This window comes from Citrus clementina, unplaced genomic scaffold (assembly GCF_000493195.1).
Source record: "Citrus clementina cultivar Clemenules unplaced genomic scaffold, Citrus_clementina_v1.0 scaffold_5, whole genome shotgun sequence".
NCBI classification, from domain to species: Eukaryota; Viridiplantae; Streptophyta; class Magnoliopsida; order Sapindales; family Rutaceae; genus Citrus; species Citrus x clementina.
This window is the reverse complement of record NW_006262201.1, coordinates 41,701,774-41,713,910: the sequence shown is the minus strand read 5'-3', so window position 1 is coordinate 41,713,910 and position 12,137 is coordinate 41,701,774. Positions and strand designations below refer to the sequence as shown.

The 12,137-nt window shown below is 38.1% G+C and overlaps 3 protein-coding genes across 3 annotated transcripts; 1 reads left to right on the top strand and 2 right to left on the bottom strand.

The window, feature by feature from the left end:
* Positions 1 to 19: 19 nt before the first annotated feature.
* On the top strand, positions 20 to 4,174 carry LOC18042390. The gene is made up of 7 exons (XM_006435080.2): positions 20 to 370; positions 543 to 1,154; positions 1,731 to 1,918; positions 2,164 to 2,402; positions 2,553 to 2,752; positions 3,144 to 3,269; positions 3,369 to 4,174. The coding sequence occupies exons 1-7, from the start codon at positions 215 to 217 to the stop codon at positions 3,465 to 3,467; spliced, it is 1,620 nt and encodes a 539-aa protein (XP_006435143.1). The 5' UTR covers positions 20 to 214; the 3' UTR covers positions 3,468 to 4,174.
* A 156-nt stretch (positions 4,175 to 4,330) lies between these two features.
* On the bottom strand, positions 4,331 to 6,304 carry LOC18042090. The gene is made up of 2 exons (XM_006435079.2): positions 5,773 to 6,304; positions 4,331 to 4,707 (listed from the first exon to the last, which is right to left on the bottom strand). Exons 1-2 carry the CDS (start codon positions 6,127 to 6,129, stop codon positions 4,678 to 4,680), a joined length of 387 nt encoding a protein of 128 aa, XP_006435142.1. The 5' UTR covers positions 6,130 to 6,304; the 3' UTR covers positions 4,331 to 4,677.
* Positions 6,305 to 6,805: 501 nt separating this feature from the next.
* On the bottom strand, positions 6,806 to 11,585 carry LOC18041496 (zinc finger CCCH domain-containing protein 6). Its single transcript, XM_006435078.2, has 4 exons — positions 11,154 to 11,585; positions 8,162 to 8,371; positions 7,933 to 8,057; positions 6,806 to 7,854 (listed from the first exon to the last, which is right to left on the bottom strand). The coding sequence occupies exons 1-4, from the start codon at positions 11,211 to 11,213 to the stop codon at positions 6,870 to 6,872; spliced, it is 1,380 nt and encodes a 459-aa protein (XP_006435141.1). The 5' UTR covers positions 11,214 to 11,585; the 3' UTR covers positions 6,806 to 6,869.
* Positions 11,586 to 12,137: the final 552 nt, after the last annotated feature.

Sequence of the window (12,137 nt, the reverse complement as noted above, 5' to 3'; positions counted from 1 at the left end):
ATTATAAAATCCTCCCTGCAGTTTTCAGAAGTAACAAATTAGTCCGCACGAAATGAACGCGTGGCGCGGCTGTGGCGGTGACTCACTAAGGTGGAGAGACAGGTGTTGGCATTTGAGGATGATGGGTCGATGCCTTGCCTTGAACATGAAATATTTACGAGCGATGAATATAAAAAATAAGAGAGTCTGAGTGTTTGATGTTGTCGGAGGAAAAATGGGAGCATCATCGTCAACACAGCAACATCCTCCAAGTGAACAAAGGGAAGTGGAAAGCTTGGCAGCGTCCACTGGGGCACTTTCTTTACTTCGGAACGCTTTCTCAAAGCTTGCCCATCCTCAAACTAATACACTTCCTCTCCAGTCTCTTCAGGTCCACTATATGCTCAATTTCACATCCTTTTATTTTCTTACTTCTCTGTTGCATTTATATGTTTTGCTTGAAAAATTCTTTCCTTTCATTAGTTAAGCTTTAGGATACCCAATTGTCTGATTTAGATTTGAATACTATGCTGACATGTAACTTTTTTTTTTTCTTTTTCCAGCAATGTTTTAGTCTGAATTATGACAATTTGATTTGTGAAACACCCAAGGTAGCTGATTCCTTTAGGGTGTTGTTGGATAATCTGGGTCCATCTATAGCTGACTTATTTTTCGTACCCGAAAACGGAGGATTAAGTTGGATTGAGTTTTTGAGAGGTTTTGTTAAGTGCTGTGGAAGGATGCCTGCTTCAATGCTGCTTAATACATTGTTGAGAGTGTTTGCCACAACATTTGCTAGAGCAGGACTGACTTTGAAATTGGAATTTGAATCTGGTGATGCTGATTGTAAAATAAGTGGGTTTCTTCGGCCCATTGATGTGCTAATGATTTTTTGGATGTGCTGGACTATGTGGTGGGATGCTAGAACAAGAAAGTTTTCTAAAGGGAAAGAGGAGATTTTCCTGCCGGATGTTAATCATCTGGTGTTGTCGGCTGTCGAGTCATGTGCTGAAGTTGGTAGTGATGTCAATTTTTGGGATTGTAACATCTCAGACTTGGAAATTCAGCTTCCTGTGGGGAAGTTTCTTACTTGGACTTTGACAACAGTGCCAAGCCTCACTGATTGTTTTACACAATTTGTCTATGCAAGACTCCAAAGCTGTGTTACCTCTGAGGTATCTAGTTCCTTTCTTCAAGTTGATTAAAGATTGTTAGCCTCTATGACTTGTTGTCATCCAGCTATCTTTATTTGTTGGCTTGCTTCTTTCTACTGCAGTCCTGTCAATAACATGATTATTGTTATGAGTGTTAATTTATGTAACGATCATGTACAAGAGTTGATGGATTAGAGATTTTGCTAGACATTTTTGAGACGTATTGAAGACTAAGATCCTATTAAGATGTTCTTTCTGTATTATGCATTTATTTAATATATTCTTTTTTTGATAAAGGAAACCTGCCCTTGCACACTTACTAAGAGAGTATTTTTCTCTGGACAGAGTTTACATGACATTATGTAGTTACTGATTTTTCAGCAAAAGAATGAGACTTTCTTTATACGTGATTGATGTTGAAGTTCCATTGTTCCTTTATAAATTCATTGGCTATTTCTTCATGCTTCCTTGTTTTGTATTTCATCAGTGATTTTGGAGGGCTTTTCCTCCACTCCTTCCCAATGAAATCTATGGCCAAAAATTGTATCCAACATTCTAAGATATTGCTAGTGATGACTATTTCCTGACTGATGGCAGAATCCATCGGAAATTTCTACTTCATCCTTTGGAGATATCTCTTCAACGAAGGCTCAGGATACTCATCTTCTATCCCCCGGAAGGGCGTGGACAATTTCCCTTACGTTCAGAAGTTCAATCAGTGAAGAGTTTTTGAAACTATGCTGTCCTGTTGACGGTGAAGAAGCTGAGGAAAATCTCCTCTATAGGTATGGAATCTCTTCCCTTTTATTTCATGCGTTGGCACTTGTACTCTCTTCCTATTTGATATTCCCCCTCCCCCCCACAAAAAAAAAAAAAGAAAAAAAAATTCCTCTCATTGAGATTGCGGATTTGTCTGTCTGGATGGGTCTTCTTTATAATGATTTCACTTGAAGACTCTATTGAACTGTCTACCTCATTAACTTATATTCATTAATTTATATTTAAGTATCTGTTTAATACTACCATGCAGGTCATCTCTTCATGGCAGGGGCCTGAACAGATTCTGGTCTAATATTGAAGGTTATCATGGTCCATTACTGATTTTGGTTTCTGCCAATTCTGGCGATGCCTCTGATCATGAAACCAGTGCTAGGAAATGGATCATAGGTGCACTTACACAACAAGGTTTAGAAAATAAGGATGTTTTCTATGGAAGCTCAGGAAATTTGTATGCTATAAGTCCTACCTTCCATGTGTTTTTACCTTCTGGTATGTAACTTATAGTATAAGTCCCATCTTCCATGCGTTTTTACCTTCTGATATCTTTTCTTGTCCAAAACTGATGAGCTAAAGTCATGTTTTTTGTGAGCCTTTTTTATTTTTTCACTGTCATGAAACTAACTATTCAATTATAAATAGGGAAGGAGAAGAACTTTGTGTACAGCCATTTACATCCTAGTGGCAGAGTTTATGAGCCACATCCAAAGCCCGCGGGAATAGCATTTGGAGGAACCATGGGCAACGAGAGGATCTTTATTGATGAAGATTTTGCTAGAGTTACTGTTCGTCATCATGCAGTTGACAGAACCTACCAACACGGCTCCCTTATTCCACATCAGGTATCATTGTTTGCAGCACTTAAAACTAATAATCTATAGGACTGCTTATTGCCAATTATTTTTTGTTCTCACTCGCCAAGTTGAAGTTTTACCTCACATCAATTCAAATTTTGAATGGTAATATGATGAATTTTTTAAGATTTGAGCCGTGCCTTGATTGCATTGATTATGGATGCTCCTAGAATTTGTTACAATCTCTAATCTGGTCGATACCAACTTCTGTAGATGATATATTCAACTGAAACTTTTTCTATTAGGTACAATATGGACTGAGTTGGGAAACTCTTCAGCATGTATTTGAACTCTTTGCATGATATGAATGCTAAAAAAATCCAAATCTACTGTGAAAGATTGACTGGCAGACTTTAATACCTCAACTTGTATACTGCAGGGATTTCTCCCAGTTGAATCTCTGATTTTAGAAATTGAAGTTTGGGGAATAGGTGGGAGGTCAGCGAAGCAAATGCAGATGTCATACAAGAAAAGAGAGGAACTTTTCACCGAGCAAAGACGCAAGGTAATTCGCTTAGATCACCTTGGATGCTGTTGTGAATTTGTGGATTCATGACTTGCACGTATATGGCTCACAGTGAATGCTTGTCCGTCTGTTTTACAGGTTGACTTGAAAAAATTTGCTAGCTGGGAAGATTCACCCGAGAAGATGATGATGGACATGATGTCTGATCCAAATGCAGTTAGAAGGGAAGATCGCTAAGATGGTTTGTAATGGATTAAGCTCAGTTGTATTCTGTTGATCAAATGAGACTTTGTCTCCCCACTGCTTCTGTGTCTTGTCGGAAATGGTGCAAATGTTATTAGAGAGTGTCAATCTGGCCACCTTTTGTATGTAGGTTGTGTTTGTACTGAACCGTGGGAGGAAGTGAACTTTACCAAACCTCCTCTGTCACATAAGATTTGTGCTTGTGCCTGATGGTCTTGTAATTAACAGTTGTATAGGTTTGCTTGCAGTTTCTAATGTTGTCATCATGCCATGAAAATTAAAGTGGTTGGGACTCTTATTTGTTTCAAATTGAGAGACTTGGTGCCATTTCCATGCGGTTGTAACAGTTATGCGGCTAGTTACTTTTGGAAGTGACTGTCCGGCACACCTCCATTTTCCAAATGGCTGTAATTTGTGTCTTAACAATGTTGATTGGAGTCTGTAGGGAGACGTGTTGGATTTTGGATCCATGGACGGGTGCCATAACGAGAGCCTTGGGCCGGAAGCTGCCTAATCGAGAGCAAGAACCATGACAGCAGCCGAAAGGCAATGAATCCAATTATGCTCGAACTTAGCTCAGTGATTGGCAGAAGCTGAATTGAATATTCGGAGCCACCAGGACAAACATACTCATTTAGCTGGATATGCTAGTTCCAATCCATTTTGAGAGCACGATCTATAATCTAGGCACTTAGTATTTCCCATCTTAAAAACGCGTACCCAATATAAAGATCTGGCAATGTACTGCATCTTTTCATTCGTGATTGCAAGCAAAACCAAACCAACTTAAAATGATCAGAAAACAAGATACACAATTCGACAACAGTATGCACCCAGGGAAAGGGGGGGGGGGGGGGGGGTGGTGTTTGTGAGGTTTGCCACTCTAATCTTATTGCGTATCTTCTTGCCTTGCCAGTTATTTAAATTGTTTCAGTAAGTCTCTGATTATCTGCACCAGCTTGCAAACCAGAACTACGCTTCTAAAAAGAAATAAACAAAACCAAATCATTGACAAGAACCACAACTTGAGCATAACCAACCACTTTAACCTGAAATTCTAGATGCTTATAATGTGGCAAAAACATATGCTAGTTGCAAATATAAGATATAAAAAAGTTTCACATTTTCTTCCCCCTAGAATGTAAGTTTCCAAAGTTGGTCATCCACAATGATCCCAAGCATGCAGATAAGACACAGATTACAATTAGCCTTTCTTTTCTTTTGCATACCTTGGCTGCAAAAACAAAAAACAAATATAAAAATGCAGAAATTGATAAAAATTCTGACAGGACATGAGAATACAATCTATAAGAAGCAGCTATCAGCAAAGCACTCTTAAGTTTATCCTTCTGCATACATACATATCGTACAACTTTACATATGAGGAGACTACAGTAAGTGAGGATGGTAAGGTAGATGATAGGATCAGGTCTTTCCAAGACAACATTGGTCATCTTTACTTTCCTTCTCTTGCATAACTATTCTCAAGCATCCGAAAACGAGAAGCAGTAATTACGGCAATTTCATATCCAATTGCACTGTGGATCGAATAATTTTTAAGAAGTTAACAAATTTTTGGGCAAGGAAAATTATTGTTCAACTTGTAGAAAGCACTAAAATGCCCTTTAAAAGCAGTCTACTACCATTAACTAGCATTTTTGAAAGCACGATAATACCTATAGTTGAAACTTGAAATAACAAAACCTGAAGAAAAGGCAATTTTATCACGTCGTTTGCCAACTTAGATCTAATCATTATAATTAAAAAAATATTCATTAGACAAAGCTAGTTGTTTAGTTTCTTTAATTAAGGAATCAAATTCCACCACTTTGAATGCATACATGATTTTGTCGTGTGAACAGACACAAGTAAAAGGATAGATACATGATTTTCTTCAATATTTTTTAACCTGGAGAAAAGGCAATGCCTCTAAAAAGTGTTCATTTCAAAGAATGAATTAACCATTAGTTAGTATAAACTAGAGTTACAGACACGACACAGAGTTAGCCATCACTTAAAGCATTGCAACTGACATCAGTTAAACCAGAAATAGCGAGATACCAATGCGGCAGAAAGAAACTACGAATGTACTCAATTCCATTTTCCAATACCGAGCACAATCAATTAACGGAGAGAGACTGCTAGGAGAACTAATGGGAAGTAAGTGGCAGATGTGACGTGACTAGCTAAAAAGAAAAAAAGAGCTAGAGAACGAACCAACCATAGAATCAAAATCTACAATATTAAGAGCAACAGCACTCGTTCGACGAAATACCTCAAAGAAGAGTTAAGAACAAACCTTGATACCAGCCATTGGCCGTTGAAGCTCCTCGTCCGGAATGAGAACGGGCCAGTTGAGACCAGCGTCACGGAACATTTGCTCGTTCTCAAGCATCTGACCCTTCTCGAGGATCATGTTCCTGATGGTGTGGGCAGAAGTGGAAGTGGCATCGAAAACCTCCTCGGCACCAGTGACGAAAGTGACCTTGATCTCGGGAGGGTGGTCGTCGGTACGTCGCTTGACCTGAATTTGACAGGCGGGATTGGATTCTTTAGCCTTGGGTGCGTTGCATTGAGCTAAGAACTCCATGCACGAGGCTATGCGTGGGTCCAATGCGTTGAACTCGATCCGTACCTTTGATAAGAACTTCAACATTTTTATTTCCACTTTCACTTCCACTCTAAATGTTGTTATTATTATTATTACAACTCAGGAAATCGTGAGTAGTAATGGGATTGATTAATTCGGCTTGCCTTCAACAACTCAGTCTACGGCAGGTGGGGTTTTATTATTTTCAGAGAAAGAAAAGGGGCGAGTCACTGAGTCTGCCCACTCTCTTCTATCTAGTGACGTGGGCTTTTACTTTTTAAAATGAAATAGGATAATTACAATAATAACAATAGTCAAGCCCATTTTATTCTTTCAAATGGCCGGCCCACCTTAAGAAATATCTGATTTTCTTTTTTTTGAAAGAAATATCTGATATTTATTTGGTATATAATTAAATAAATGATTACTTGAATCCCATTTTTTTCTGCTGAAAGTTCACTTCGATTAGAGGATTGAATTTTTGCAGAGGGATTTCGTTTGTATAAGAAAAAAAAAAAAAAAAAACAGCATTCAAGAAAAATTACAACTTTGAAGGGGTAGAATAGAAAATTTTTTAAAAGGACAGGGTCATTACAATTATCAAAATCCTCGGCTGAGATTGTGACGAAAAATAGCTCCTCCCATAACCCGTATCTCGAAGACCATCATCAGTAGTGCAAGGAAAAGCATGGAAGGGAACACTCAAAATTACACTATTTGGCAACAGTGAATTTTGTGCTACTATTCTCTCTTTAAACTGAATCAGCCTCTCACTCAAAATGCCCACACCCAATAGGAACAAAACGTCAGCTGCTAATCTGCCTATCCAGTTTCATTCTCTTTGCATTTTGGCCCTCGGGCATGTTATTGCTCCGTTGCTGGGACGATGTATCATGCTGGTACGCACATTTGGATCCATGCCGGCATCCCCTTGAACTATTAAAATAAATACAAGGCTTCATTATTTTGGGTTTCGAGTCTCTTGATTTGGGATTATTTACGAATTCTTGGCTTGTCCCCGGTTGTTGGTGACTGAGTCGGTTACCAAACTGCTGCAAGGTTTCTTGTCTATCTCCTCCATGTTGCTGAATCAAGTTCTTATAGTAGTTCAAGTCTCTTGGTTGAGAAGGTCCAAAGGAAGGAGATGCTGAAGCTGGAACAACCCCAGGTGGTTTAATCCATGAGTTAGGATGATGCCCTACTCCAACACCATTTGCTTGAGCATAAAAACCTCCATTTGAAGTAGTAGCCACCAATGAAGGTGAACTGGTTTCCATCATATTGAAGCGTACAGAAGAAGGATCTGATACTGCTACTGGAGGAGGATGATGATCTGACACCGGTACAGAAGGCAATGTTGCCTTGGGTATGTTCTGTGCATTGGAGGCCCCTCCATAGTCTGTCACCAATTTTTCAATGGATTTTGGGTTGCTGAGGAGTTTAATAAGCAAATCATGGTCAATCAAATTACCATGCTCATTGCTCTTTGAAATTTGAGTTAAGGCAGCAGAAGCAGCAGCAACTACATCGGGGTCGACACCAAGGGCCATTCCAGACGCTCGTTTCTCGCTGACAAGACTGTTTGCAGTGGTAGGTATGCTGACCTGAGAAGGCAGCGGAACTCCATGAGCCAAAACTGGTGGCTGTGAGCTCACGGAAATGCTAAATGGTGCTATTAAACCAGATGGCGCATCTAAGGCTGTTTCTTCATCTTCAATGGGAGTAATGGGTATCAAAGGAGTTTGCTGATCACTGTATTGTGACTGCTCTATGTCCATTGAAACAGAGGGGCTGTACACGGGAAAAAGATAAGTCAAAAAAGTGCAAGCCAAGAGAAGAAAAATTGGGAAAACAAGCCAGGAATCAAACTTTGGAGGAATGGCAGATGGGCGCGGATAAACTGCTTCAAGCACTCTTCTTTCTCTTTGATTTTCAATCTCCACTTCTTGGCTTTCCTCCCCAGCAACAACTTGCCAAGTAATGTCCAACTGGAACTGTAATAATGACCAAATCCAGCTTCATATTAATAATCCAGGTAACAACTAAAATTTTAAGTGGAAGGTATGGTCCAAAATCAAATTATGAAGCCGTGACTCACCCTGGGAGGACATCTCCATTTGATTAGGGGAATTTCAGACAAGTTAACTTGGAACTGGTTTGGGGGATGACCTCCTTCAAAACCAGGAGGAAGAATGTCATCATTGCCAACGCCATTTGAATGGGACAACCATGATGATTTTGCTTGAAGGTGATCTTGGGCACCTAATCCAATTTGTGAAGGAGACTCCTCAGACAAAAACAGCCTTTCCTGAAAAGAGAGAAACCGAAGTTTATGAATCCATCAAAACATAATCATACAACAGTTCGATCTTTGCTCTAAATCGGATATACATAGGAAACAGATGATGTAAAATATATGTCAGATTTGAATTTTATCTGGCATAACTGAAAGTTATTAATAGTTCATGACAATTCATCTGCAAAACCTCCAATGACAACTCGAAGGGTGACAATAAAATCCAATTGCACAGCAACAAGAGAAAAATCTGCAAAAATACAAATCACTAAGCTTTCCTCTAAGTGCACCTAACTCTCTGCTGCCAAAAAAAAATACAGTATAATATAGTGTTTTCCACATCTCTATCCTAGAAAATTTCGCACAAAGCCAAATTATAAGAGAAGATTTCGCTATAGAGCCTGATATGTATTTCACATTGTTCAATCACGAGCAAGTGACCAACAAAGGTTTCTTTATAAAACCTAATGAAGGGTATTTCACAATGTTCAATCACTGTCGAGTTACCAACTTTTCTGCACCACGTGGATATGGGCCCATAATCATACAATGAGCATATGTCCCTCATTGCAAGAATAAAACATGAAAGAGACTCCTCAATCCTGAGTTGAATAATTCAGACAGAAACTTTAACCAGTCATTAGAGCAGTTAAATTATACACATAATATCTTCTAATGCCTCTGGAAATAACCCTTGATTCAGCACCAATAGTGTTTCACTGGGCAAAGGCCTGACGGAGCAATGCCGCATGGAGCTAGAAGGCCCATGGGTCGTGAACTTCTTTTCCCGGAGAAAAAGCCATTTTCTCTCAGCATTTGGAGGCAGGGAGTATCAACCTAATCATAACACTCAAAATCCTAGCAAGCCATAGCCAGATAATTATTTTGAGGCTCTATTGTACATTATAACTTTCGGCATTAATTTCATGGCCACAGAAATAATGGATAAACTTTGGAGGTCAATCAAATCAACTAATCCAATGACAAAGTGATTCAACATAGCTTCCAGCATAAGCCGATGCCTTCAAGTCCCAATGCTGCCATATGGGCTTTAGAAATCATCACCAGCAAAGACAAATTGAGAATGCAATTGGAAGCACATCCATTTTAATCAGTTGGCTGTTCAAGGACTTCAGTCACCTGTGGTCTGATTCTCTTGCACGCCTCATTGGTGGTGTGTGTAACTTAGCTATGTCCTATGATAATTTTAGAAGTTGACCCTCCATTGAAGGAAGCAGCATATGCTTGGAGCCACTCCCTTTTTGAAACAGAAAGAAAAGAAAAAGCAATTTTAGACACAACCAATTTCATGCTAAAGCATGACCGTAACACAACAACAATTGTCCCAAAACAAAAGATCGGGAAACCCTCTCAATTTACTTTCAATCATTCCATATAGCAACAGCAATGGTAATCACATCTGTCTATTACAAAATACATTACCTATAAAGCGTGCTTTCAGTACACAGAATCTATGAACACACTTTGAGTACGTCATCACGCAAACTATAAAATCAACAATTCTATGAGTGCAGCTATCCAGCATTTATTGCCTAGGGAAAATTGAGTAATAATTCAAGGAGATAGCCCAACTGCTTGACATACATGCAATAAAGGGGGAAAAAATCACCAACCAATAATTTATCTGAAATACCAAAAAGAACAGAACTTTCAGTTGTGTTAACCAATGCATATAACAAAATTGAGCAACTTAATACAACATTGCCTAGCAAACTACATTTGACTCACTTTCAACTCTCAATGAATTAGATAAACATTTATGAATACAGCAAGAATATAAGAATATCTTTTACGAGAAAAAGCTTCCATACTTCCCTCTTCTAAACTTAGGAATCATGTGAATAGAATGCTAAAAACTTCAAGAAAATAACAAAAAGGATGAAGTAATCAATGTAGTACCAGATACTTGCTAAGTTCATAGCAATTTAAAATATAAAATAAAATAAAAAAACCTAATTGTTCCATGAGTTCATATCAAAGGTTCAAGGTAAAATTCAAAACTAACAACGATTTCAATTTACGCTCAGGCAATCATTTTCCCTCCAATTCAATTTATGCAGGGCCCACTATTTTATTCTGAATCCAGCATTTCACCAACTATATAACTTGTCCTCATATCTTCAATCTAGCATATGAATTCAGTTAAGAACCATAAAAGGATCCAAACTTCCAGTTTCCACAGAAAAACTAAAGGAAATTAATGCATAATTATAAGCATTGCCAAACATGTCCTCACCGAATCAAAAGAAAGCATTGCCAAACATGTTTCTAGCAGGAAATTCTGTACTAATCTGTTCAAAATTAATACCAGAAATCAAAATGCTTTTTTCTTGTGCCTATGATGGTGTTGAGGAAAAAAAAATCCTTCTTAATATAATTTGAAAATACTTCTCAATCCATATTTGACTAGAATGACTGCTTTAATACAAAGCACTTAATTTCCAATTAACATCCACATAGTAAAACAAAGAACAAACACTCATTTTGAGAAAACTCATACCCAAATCTGATGCAATTTACAGAAACTCCATTATTGCAAAACTCCCATTACTGCATGTACTCGCAACAGTTCAGATAAGTAATAAAATTATACCCCCAAAATCGCCAGAGTATGAAAAACCGAGCCCCATTAACAGCGCAACAATCGGGGTTCAGACGACAGTCCCCCCCCCCCCCCCCCAATTTTCCCACAGTTTTGTTCATCAATTCGATTCTATGTTACCTTAATTCCAAAAAATACTCATCGAATTTGTCGAAATTAATGATCTTTTACCTGACAAAGATTTACATCTGGTGCCCAAGAAATCCTTTTCGATTTGTGCAATCCTCGCATATTTGGACAATATTTCTCAAAAATAACTTCTTTCCAGCTTCGATTCTCAGTAAATGTTATATAATGCAAGTAGTAGTTGTAGCAGTTTTCAATTGAAGATTTTTTTTTTGAAATATATCTCCGATTCGAAAGCCTAGCTAGACTCTTTATCACTACTGAATTTTAAATACCTTGCTGATTTTTGAAAACCCTAATAACTTAAAAAGAATTGTAAAAGATCGAATTGGAGAGGCACAAAAAGTGATCAGATAAATAGATTTATAAATATCTGTATTGAGCAATTACTAGTAACGGAGAGATCCCAGGAAACCCTAGATCCTCCGTATTCTATGCTCTGCCGTTTTCAATATGTGATACCGTATAGTTATGATTTCCAATATTCCATTTTGTTTATATTATCTGGCTTAATAACATTTAGATCCCTAATGGTTTATTGTTCTGAAAGAAAGGGCGTAAATTTATCTACTTTTATGAAATAGGTCTCGGACTGCCAACGGAAAGACTAAAATACGCTTATAAAACTTATTTTTTCTTTTTTCCATTTTTGTTTTAATCACAATGTTAGAATTGTGTTAAGGGTATTTCAGTCATTTTGATACCTATGTAGTACAAATAGGAAAAACTTAAAACTTTAGAGACCCTGATGTTGTCACTCCCATTTCCTGTCGTCCTTTTATCTCTGTTGTACGCGTACGAGATATGCAACGGCAACATTGTAGCGCGTGGACAGTGCAGTGGAGCTGCTGTTCACGCGCAGTGAATGTAAGTGGGATAGAAATTTAACTTGTCATGAGGACAGAGAATCTGACCACAGTTTTTTAATCGAGATAAACGATGAAAGGACAATATTTGAATAGTTGACGAAAATCGAAAGATCACGTAATGGTCCAGTCAACACCAGCTACAAAGTCATGTCTGTCAGGC

Coding starts and splice junctions, on each gene's coding strand:
- LOC18042390 (XM_006435080.2), top strand. CDS start 215: ATGGGAGCATCATCGTCAACACAGCAACATCCTCCAAGTGAACAAAGG. Junction 2,403..2,552: donor CCATGTGTTTTTACCTTCTG/GTATGTAACTTA, acceptor AATTATAAATAG/GGAAGGAGAAGAACTTTGTG. Junction 3,270..3,368: donor TCACCGAGCAAAGACGCAAG/GTAATTCGCTTA, acceptor TCTGTTTTACAG/GTTGACTTGAAAAAATTTGC.
- LOC18042090 (XM_006435079.2), bottom strand. CDS start 6,129: ATGTTGAAGTTCTTATCAAAGGTACGGATCGAGTTCAACGCATTGGAC. Junction 4,708..5,772: donor GGCCAATGGCTGGTATCAAG/GTTTGTTCTTAA, acceptor TTGTTTTTGCAG/CCAAGGTATGCAAAAGAAAA.
- LOC18041496 (XM_006435078.2), bottom strand. CDS start 11,213: ATGCGAGGATTGCACAAATCGAAAAGGATTTCTTGGGCACCAGATGTA. Junction 8,372..11,153: donor CAGATGTAAATCTTTGTCAG/GTAAAAGATCAT, acceptor CTCTCTTTTCAG/GAAAGGCTGTTTTTGTCTGA. Junction 7,855..7,932: donor CCATCTGCCATTCCTCCAAA/GTTTGATTCCTG, acceptor TCCCGTGTACAG/CCCCTCTGTTTCAATGGACA.